The sequence below is a fragment of the Mycena indigotica genome, assembly GCF_014461135.1.
Source record: "Mycena indigotica strain 171206Taipei chromosome Unknown Mind.scaff0005, whole genome shotgun sequence".
Lineage (NCBI taxonomy): Eukaryota > Fungi > Basidiomycota > Agaricomycetes > Agaricales > Mycenaceae > Mycena > Mycena indigotica.
This window is the reverse complement of record NW_023503004.1, coordinates 398,741-408,780: the sequence shown is the minus strand read 5'-3', so window position 1 is coordinate 408,780 and position 10,040 is coordinate 398,741. Positions and strand designations below refer to the sequence as shown.

Genomic DNA, 10,040 nt, shown 5'->3' with positions numbered 1-10,040 from the left:
CTACATCCCGCCATACGCATCATCATTCTCCCCATACCCACCATACTGGCGGTGGGGATGCTGTGTCTGCGCAGGAGGGTACGCCTGCGTCTGCGCGGGCGGGTACGCCTGCTGGCCGGCCGGGGCTAGCGCTTGCTGAGGGGTATACGCGCGGGTCACGGGGACATACTGCGCATGCTGCATCTGGGGCGCATACGTCGGCGTCTGCCCCGGCGACGGCACCCCGGCCCCGCCATAGCCATAGTACTCCTGCGCGGGCGGTGGTGGTGCGCCGATGTAGCTCCCGTGCGAGCCGGCGTGGGTATCGAGGGTATACGGCGCGACGGCCACCGGCGCCGTCACAGGCGGCGCCGCGGCGTACGCGTACGGTGCCGGGGACGCATATCGGGGCACCGCTGCAGACGCGGCGCCGTAGTTCGCCGGCGGGCCGCCGACGCTGGGCACGCTCCGCACACTTCCCGCGCTGCCGAAGTCCGGCGGGAGCGCGCGCTCGTGCACCACCGCCGAGCGGCGGTGCGCGTCGAAGTGGGCCGCCATGGACTCGCGCACGCGGCTCCCGCGGCGGCGGTTGAAGCGGCGGAGCACGAACGCCACCAACAAGCCCGCGAGCGCGAGCCCGACGATGGAGGCCACGATCGCGGCCGCGATGGTGGACACGCTCGCGGCGCCGGACGGCGCGGGGGGGTGCCCGACGGCGACGGGGAGGCGGACGCGGGGTGCGAGGCGGCGGCCTTGGGCGTGCTCGGCGGGCGCGGGGCAGTGCTGGAGGGCGATGCCGACGGGGACGGGGTTGGGGACGGCGACGGGGACAGGGTCGGGGGCGTGCTGCTCGTGGGCAGTATCTGTCTCCTTGTCAGCCGTTATACTCGGAGAAGACAAGACGGGCACGCACGGAGGACAACGAGCTGGCGGGCGGCGCGATGGGCGGGATCACGGGGGGCACGACGGGCGGGACAACGGGCTTGGTGGGGAGCACGGGCGTCTTCGGCGTCGTCGTCGGCTTCACGGGCGCCTTCGGTGTCGTCTTCACCGGCGCCGCCATCTCTTCCTTCTTCTTCCTGCGCCGAGGAACACGGCCCGGCGCCCGCGCAGGGTCGCGCAGGGCCAACCGCTGCGTCGTTCCGCCTGAGATTTTCAGGAAACGGAGAGGCACACTGCCCTTCGTGTTCCTGAGAATATCAGGCGGAACGCGCCAGAATTGGGCCCAGCGGCCCCGGGCCTTGGTGACACGTGTCACAGGAGTGCCCGCTGCGCGCAGAGGCGACGCCTCGCCCGTTTCCCTTGAAACTCTCAGGGTTTGGAGCGCCGCCCTATCGCTCCCTCTGGTAGGAGTTTCAGGCCGAGAGATCAAGCACTGAGCGCGGCGCTCACCGATCTTGCCGACAACGCCGCAAACAGCGAGCGCGGCACGTGCAGCGCGACGGGGAGCGCCGAGACGCGCCGAAAGCGTCGGGGGACGTCCCCCAAGACTGTCCTGACGTCTCCGGCGCAGGCCGAGGGCGATTCCGGCCCAAACGGCGAGGTTTTGCCCAAATTGGGGCTCTTGCGCTGTTCGGCCGGCCGCCAAGGGCACGCGATCGCGTCGTGGGGGATGGCGCAGGCGCGTAGGTGAGTGCTCTATCGCTGGAAGGACCTCCGCTCAGCATTGACATCCAGGAACAGCCTGAATTCACTCACCGGGAGAAGATGGGACGTTGCGGGGCAACGGCCGCATCTTTTCGCGCAAGACTTGCTGGAGTTGGAGGTGCGTATGGGCCCTACATGGGCGCGCGCTTTCGCGAAGAACGCGCGGCAGACGGGCCGGGACGGCGCTGGTCGCTGAAAACCGAGGCCAGGCCGCGCAGGGGCTAACGACTGGCCCGTTCCGCCTGTGAATCTCAGGGAATGGAGAGGCATATCGCCCCTCGCATCCCTGAGAATCTCAGGCAAAACGCGCCAGAGACGCGCCCAGCGCGCGCGAGTCTCGGGGAGCACGCGGCCAACGCCGAGTCTCGCGGATGCAGCGCGTCGCAGGGGCCGCAAACGCGCCGACCACGCCGGGACGAGTCCCCTGCATCCTCCTCGACATGGCCGGCCGCGGCCGAGGGCCTGCTCGGCGCGAAACGGGCGGTTTCCGGCCAAGCTCGGCGCGTTGCTGGCGAGCATCCGGCCGGTGGATCGCCGCGAAAGTGCAGTATTCTGCGGAGTTTTGGGCCATGAACAGCGGCGCAAAGTGTTTGCGCACCTTGGAGCTGTGTCTCTGGGCTATCTGAGACGGCGCGGGGGCGTGGTTTCGCGAGACTGTGCCCCAGAAGCCCCAGTTGTGTCGCCTAGTTTGGAGTTTCGGCGTCGCGGTGGCCAGAAGGCCCCAAAGGTGAGCCATTGTCGCCTAGTTTTGCCAAATTCCCCAGGAGTGAGTCAGTGTTGCCTAGTTTGCAGTCGGGGAGCGGAGAAGCCGCGGAGAGGTGGGTGTTGCCAGAGATGGTGGTGGTTTGGAAGCAAGAGAGTCACGCGCGTGACTGTAGTCGAGTCCGAATCTTGCGTGACTCGGTTCGACTCCGCACTGCGGCACTCCGCGGTAAATTAACTGCTGGCAGTTAGCGGCCTCCGCGGAAAGTCCGCTGGCAGTTAGTAAAGTAATTTCAGTTGTGGGAAATGTGAAGAGAGGGATTGAAAGATATTGAGCTGGAGATTCCAAAAAGTTGAAATGAGAAGCAGGAGGATAAGAACTGAGAGTTGTGGAGGGCTAATGAAATTTCCCAAAAAGGAAATAATTTCGAGCGCGAAATTGTGGACAGCTGTTTTCACGCTTTTTGAAAATTTGTTCCTGGGGTTGGCTGAGGGGTGGCATTTCCTATTGTAAGGAGGAAGACCTCTGGGTGCTGAGTGTTCTTTTGTCTAGCAGTGTGTCTGACACCTGTTTAAAGATGGATTAACATGGGACCACATTTTGGCAGTGAAAGAGGTTGGCTGAATACCCTATAACAAGGGGAAAAAGGTCATTTGAGTAATTGGTGGGCTCATGCTTAGGCATTGAGAAGAGGCCTCCCCACTGGTGAAAGGGTGATCTCCTTCAGTTGATTGGGAGTAGCTGCTGAATCGAACCAAGGGTTGTGAGAGTGAAGGACAGAAGTCATCATAGCACTGTTTACAGTCAACTTCTGAGTAACTTGAACTTGTAACTTGGTGGAGCTTGCCTATCTTTTCTATTCATGGGTTCTGGGGGATACATTTAAATCTAACTTTTTCTAGGATACTAATTTTCTAGGATGCAGACTCTGTTGGGGGACGCCCTGACAAGTCTATAAACAAAAATCCAGGACTGCAGCCTGGTGTGACAGTGAAGTCAATAAAACTCAAAGCTATTTTTTAACCCCCTTTACTACCTACCTTCTTCTTCTTTCTTCTTCTTTCCTATCTTCAGCTTTGTGAATGACATGGATTCATAAAGTTGAAGATGTGAAAGAAGAAGAACAACAGTATTTTTTTTCTTTCTGCAGCTCTACTTTAGGGCCTGCTGAAGGATCGGGTTCCAGGGGTATTCCACTTTAGGGCCGGCTCATGCTTCCACTCTTTTTTTTCTTATATTCTTGTTATTATATTCTTGTTATTATATTCTTGTTATTATATTCTTGTTATTATATTCTTGTCTTATTGACTGGTACTGAGTGAGAGCGCTACTGCCAGCTTAGTAGGTGACTTGACTAGGCTGACTGCCTGCATTGACCACTACTGACTGAGTTGACTTGTACTGCTACTGCCAACTTTAGGGCTGACTTGGGAAATGAGTTGAGGTCATAGAGACACTTTTCAGTTCTAACTGCCCAGTTTACACTTAGTGTTGAAACTCAATGGCTGGCTCACAAATTGACAAATACTCGCAAACACCAGAGTCTTTTGAAACAGTATTAGGGTTATTTCTCAGTGAGTTCTAAAGCTTTCAGGATGACTTCTATATGGTTAGAAAGGTATTTCAAGGGCCTACAATCTGGTCTTCAACTGAGAATGTGTTGACTACAAAATTAGTGACTTTTACTACAAAATACTCTGGCAGTACATGTTACATAGTGATAATTTTTGATGACTTGTATATGGTTAGAAAGGTCTTTCAAAGGGCTATAACTTTCCATTCAACTCATTTTAGCTTTACTACAAATCTATTGACTTTTGTTACAACACACTGTGGCAGTTGTTGACTGTATTGACTCAAATTGACTTGGGCAGATTTTGGTCTGGGTTCATAGCGGCACTTTTGAGACCTAACTGCTCAGTTTAAACTTTGGCTTAAAGTCAAAACTTGCCGCACAAAATGCAATATACTTTCCCAATCCAGAGTCTTTTGAAACAGTAATAGGGCTTTATCTCAGTGAGTTCTGAAGCTTTCAAAATGGGTCATATATGGTTAGAAAGGCATTTTGAAGGCCTACAATCTGGTCTTTAACTGAACACATGTTTGCTACAAATTGACTGAGCTTTATTAGAAAATACTGTGGCAGTAAGTGTTACACTGTTGAATTTCTTGATAGTTTATATATGGTTAGAAAGCTCTTGAGAAGGACTACAACTTTGTATTCAACTCATTGTCATTTTCCTACAAATCCACCGACTTTTGTTTGTACATATTGTGGCAGTTATTGACTGTATTGACTCAAATTGACTTGGGCAGATTTTGGTCTGGGTTCATAGCGGCACTTCTGAGACCTAACTGCCCTGTTGACACTTTGTCTCCAGGTCAATACAATGCAATATACTTGCAAACTCCAGAGTCTTTCAAAACAGTATTAGGGTTATTTCTCAGTGAATTCTTGTTGGATTGAGATGGTTACTATATGGTCAGAAAGGTATTTGAAGGGCCTATAACATGGCATTCAACTCAAAATTTGTTGACTACAAAATGACAGACTTTGACTACAAAATACTGTGGCAGTAAGTGTTACACTGTGATAATTTTTGATGGTTTATATATGGTTAGAAAGGTCTTTAGAAGGGCTACAACTTTCAATTTAACTTTTGTTGGATTGACTACAAATATATATACTTGTGTCAGTACTTATTGCAGCAGTTATTGACTGTCTTGACTGAAACTGACTTGTGCAGCGGCACTTGCTTTTTTTCAAAACAGTAATAGAGCTCTATCTCAGTAAGTTTTGGTTGGATCACAATGAGTCCTATATGGTTAGAAAGGGAATCTCAGGGCCTACAAATCTGGTTTCAACTCAAAATATGTTTCATACAAATTGACTGAGTTTCATCAGAAAATACTCTGGCAGTTAAGGTTACACTGTTGAATTTCTTGATGGTTCATATATGGTTAGAAAGGTTTTTAAAAGGACTACAACTTTATATTCACTTTATGTTTAGTTGATCACAAATCCATTGACACTGCGGCTATTTTGACTCAAATTTGGCAGTGAGAATAGGGCTTTATCTCAATGAGTTCTTGTTGGATTGAGATGGTTTTCATATGGTCAGGAAGGTATTTAAAGGGCCTATAACATGGTATTCAACTCAAAATCTGACTGTAAAATGACTGACTTTGACTAGTCTTTGGAAACAGTATTAGACTCATATCTCTGTCAGTTCTGGTCGGTTTGGGATGGTTTCTATATGGTTGGAAAGGGAATTCCAGGCACTCAACACAGGTTTGATACAAATTGACTAAGTTTCATTAGCACTTACTGTGGCAGTTATATTGACTCAAATTGACTTGTGCACATTTTGGTGTGAGTCCATGGGGACACTTCCAGGACCTGCCAGCTTATACTGACCGTCCAAAGTCAATGATTGACTTACAAAATCACCAACATTTCAAAACAGTATTAGGGTTTCTGGTTGTATGGAGATGGTTCTTATATGGCCAGAGAGGTATTCGAAAGGACTAAACATTGACACTGGAAGGTATTTTAGTGCTAGTTGATAGTGACACTTATTTACTCCCCTGGTAACACTTTCTACTTTCAAAACAGCATTTGGGCTGTATCTCAGTCATTTCTGCAGCTTTTAAAATGGGTCTTGGACGGTTAGAAAGGTATTTCAAAGGCTTATAATCTGATGTTCAAATGACTTGGCGGTAAGGACTACAACAGATTGATGCAACTAAAAGGCAATGCTTGAGTCACAAAATGCAAGTCTTTCAGTACAGTATTCCGGAGCTTTCAGAATGGATTGAAAGCCCAACCAACTTAAAACGTGCTAGATACATGGTTTGGGATTTCAGTTCAAACTGAACTGGACTGACGTTCGGTGAAGGCCATCCTGGCCCTCAGTTTGGCCCGGTCTGGCTTTTCGCCAAGAACCAGACTGTTGACTACTTGACTGGATTTTAGGGCACTTTGTAACAGATAAAGTGGATTTCTATATGGTTGGAAATGTATTCAACTGGAAATATAGTGGATACAATTTGACATACTGTGGCTTTTGGGCAGATTTTGGAACCAGTTAATAGAGGCACTGATTTGACATAACTGCCTGGTTGAGTCTTTTTGGCATACTTGTAGAAACATCTGACTGAAAATTCACTTTCATGCAGTGGCAGTTAATATTGAGCTGTTAAGTTTTGAGTTCAAACTCAAGTTTCACCCACAAGCAGCTTTGGCTGAACAGACTTGTCTTGTCAGACATTCCAAGTTATATGAAAAATTAGACAAAATTGTTGATTGCACGCCAACCGCTCCAGCTAAGTACAGGGAATTCAGGAATTACATAGACCGATGATATTCGCGCCGTCGGGCAGCGCTTCGGCCCGATCGGACCAGATACGGCGAGGTTCGCCGGTGTGTCGGCTCGAACAGAGCCTTGGGCGATACGGGAGAACGGTGCGGCCGTTCGGCGCGAAATCTTCAGACACGGTAGTGCCATGCTACTACCCTCGGCTGCTGGCCGCGTTTGGCCCGACGCGACGCAGCCGGAGGCCGGCAGCACGGAGGGCGGGTGGAAGTCCGCCCTTGCGCGTGCGGCACAGCCGCTCCATCGGCCGGGCTGAAAACTTCACACGGGTAGGGGACATGTCGTCCCCAACTGCTTGTGCATTTCCAGCCCGATCGGAGCAGCGGCTGGGCGGCGGGCCTCAAGACGGCGGTGCAGACACGCGGCGCCGCACCGCGTCGTGGAGGGCGACGGGACCCGCGACGAGGTGGCGTAATGACGTGGGTGAGTACGTCAGACCTGAAAACACATGCGCTGAGTATTTGAATCGAGAAAACAGCTGAAACCACTCACCGGGGGAAGAATTGGCGATGCGCGACAACGAGAGCGTTGTCTCCCACGAGACTTTCTGGAGTCGAGGGTATGTATGAGCTCTACTCACGCGCGCGCTTTCGAGGAGAACGCGCAGCAGACGGGCCGGAACGCCGCGGGCTTGCGAAAACAGCGGTCGGGCCGCGCAGGGACAAGCGCTGGACCTTTCCGCCTGAGACTTTCAGGAGGCGGAGGGGACCACCGTTCCTCCCGTTCCTGAGCATTTCAGGCCGAACGCGCTAGAATTGCGCCCAGCGCTCTCGAATCTCGGGGGAAGACCCGGTCTTGGCCGAGACTGGCCGAGGTAGCCCGCCGTTGAGGCCTGCGACGCGTCCAACGCGTTCTTATGAGTCCCCTACGACTCCCTCCACGTGGCCGGACGTGGCCGACGGCCGTCGTGGCCTGTTCGCGACGAAACGGGCGGTTTCCGGGCACACCCGGCGCGTTGCCGGCCAGCATCCAGCCGGTGGATCGCCGAGAAAGTCCGGTTTCTTGACGAGGAGGTCGGCGGCTCGTCTCGAGCCCATTTACGCGTTGATCTGCGGTCGCGATCGCGCGCTGTGGCCATTTCTTGCGAAAATTGAGCCCAGAATGGGCAGAAACGGGGCATACGACGATGGTGGAGGCGGGAATGGAAACGGCTAGGTTGTGGACAAACGGGAGCCCAGCGGTGGCCCGAATCCAGCGGGCAGATGGGCCGACAAACACCATTCGAATGACGAGGGAGTGTCGCGCCTTGCGCGTGACGATTTTCGCGACGATCCTACGGCGAGATCGCGCGCGGTGACGAATTCAAGCCCAGAATGGGCAGAAACGGCAGGGCGGAGCGGAGAAGGGAAGAGGCTTCGGGTGGGGTGCTAAAGCCAGTCGTAGGTAGGAGGGAGAGTGTCGGCGTGGCACCAGCAGCCGCGAGAGATGTGTTTGCCGAGCGCCGACGCCGAGTACCGCGCCGGTGTTGCCAGCAAGATAAAGACCAGATTTGCGCCCGGCTGGATTCGCTGCGCGTCGTTGAGCGATTTGCGGTTTGAGGGTGGTGGTGGTTGATAAAAAAGAAGCGCGGGTGACGGCATGCGGCACGTGCACGCCACGTCTTCGTCCCACACAGCCTCTTCCTCTGCTCTTCCGCGCACAACGGCGGCCCCGCGGGGTGGTTTGCCGCAGACACGCGTCGTAAACGCCAGCGCGGGGCGTACTTATACCCCGCGCGACCTGCCGTCCCTCCCCTTCCTTCTCTCCCCCAGTTGTCGCCGCTCGTTACCCACCACCCTCGTTAACCAAATGGCCGGCCCACGCCCCCGCAGCCTCCCGCTCCTTGCCGTGCTCCTCGCGGCGCTGCTCCTGCTCCCCGCCGTGCTCGCCCACGGCGACCACAAGGGCGCCCACTACGGCCGCAAGCGCACCCGCAACGGCCGCCCCGCCCGCCCCTTCGCCAAGGGCCGCCCCACCGCCAACGTCGGGCGGCGCCGTCAACGCCACGCCCAAGCCCAGCACCACCGCCGCCCCGCCCCCGGCGAACACCCCGGCCCCGCCACCGCCACCGCCGTCCCCGTCTAGCACCCCGGCCGCAGCCCCGCCTCCGCCGCCTCCGCCTCCGCCACCCCCGCCACCCCCGGCGCCCACCTCGACGAGCTCCACCCCCCCCGGCGTCCGCGCCCGACCGGGCCCGCGCTCCCCGCCGGGCGCGATCAACGCCCGGCGCGGCCGTCGCGCCCGCTCGTCTCCGCAGCGGACCAGGCGCTGTACCTCAAGTTCCACAACGACATCCGCGCCAACCACAAGGGCGACCCCCTCTCGTGGAACGACACGCTCTCCGCCGCGGCCCAGAAGGTCGCGGACACGTGCGTGTTCGAGCACTCGGGCGGGAAGGTCGGCCCGTTCGGGCGAGAACCTCGCGGGCGGGCACGGGCAAGTACGGGATCGAGAAGGCGATCGTGTCGTGGACGAACGAAGTCAGTGAGTGCCCTATTTTCTTTGCACGTAGGGGTGGGCGCTGACGAAAGGCAGAGGACTACGACCCGAAGAACCCGGTGCCGTCGCACTTCACCCAGGTCGTGTGGCGCGGACGACGCAGGTCGGCTGTGCGCCACCGTGTGCGCGCCCGGCACGATCTTCGACCCCAAGTTCACGGTGCGTGTCCGGGCCGCGTGTGCCCCCGTGTGCTGACCTCGGCGCCGCGCAGAACACCGCCGAGTACTACGTCTGCGAGTACGCCCCCCGGGAAACATCATGGGCCAGTTCGAGTGGTTTCCTGTTCTTTCTCTGGGCTTCCGGGCCTGCTGACGCACCCCCAGCCAGATGGTCTCCGTCTAGGCCAACGCCCGCATTCCCGTTCTTGTTTCCCACGCGGGGCCTGGACGCCCGCGGTTCTATATCTCTCCATGCCACTGTCTTATCGTATCTATCTTCCTGTTCAATCAACTTGTTACCCCGCACGATCGTCTGACCAACTCGGGCGCGGGCGCGGCGCTGCACCGGAGTCACGGCCCACGCCCGCCGGGTGGCTCGTCCATCTTCGGTCTCTGTAGGCTAGTCCGCTATATGGCTAAGCATCCTATGCTCGTTCGGCGCGTGCCCGGGGTCTTAGAGACAGTATATGTGTGCTCGATTTTATTATTTTTACTAAATTCAAAATACGTGGCCTGTTCTGTTCTACTTATCTTTCTGGTCGATATTGCGAGTCCCGCAACCCAGCACAGACGGCGCGGCAGAGGCGCAGACGCGGGGTCGACGCGCCCTGGGCATTTGCGCTTGCCACGTTGCGACTCTGTCGAACATTTCTTTGCGTGGCACGTCGTGGGGGGGTGGCGCAGTAGCGTAGGTGAGTG

At 55.5% G+C, this 10,040-nt stretch overlaps 1 protein-coding gene across 1 annotated transcript; it reads right to left on the bottom strand.

The window, feature by feature from the left end:
• Nucleotides 1–1,042, bottom strand: MIND_00565900 (uncharacterized protein; the record flags this gene model as incomplete). The annotated part of the gene is made up of 3 exons (XM_037362429.1): nt 1–842; nt 893–905; nt 944–1,042. The coding sequence occupies 3 exons, from the start codon at nt 1,040–1,042 to the stop codon at nt 1–3; spliced, it is 954 nt and encodes a 317-aa protein (XP_037220350.1).
• Nucleotides 1,043–10,040: the final 8,998 nt, after the last annotated feature.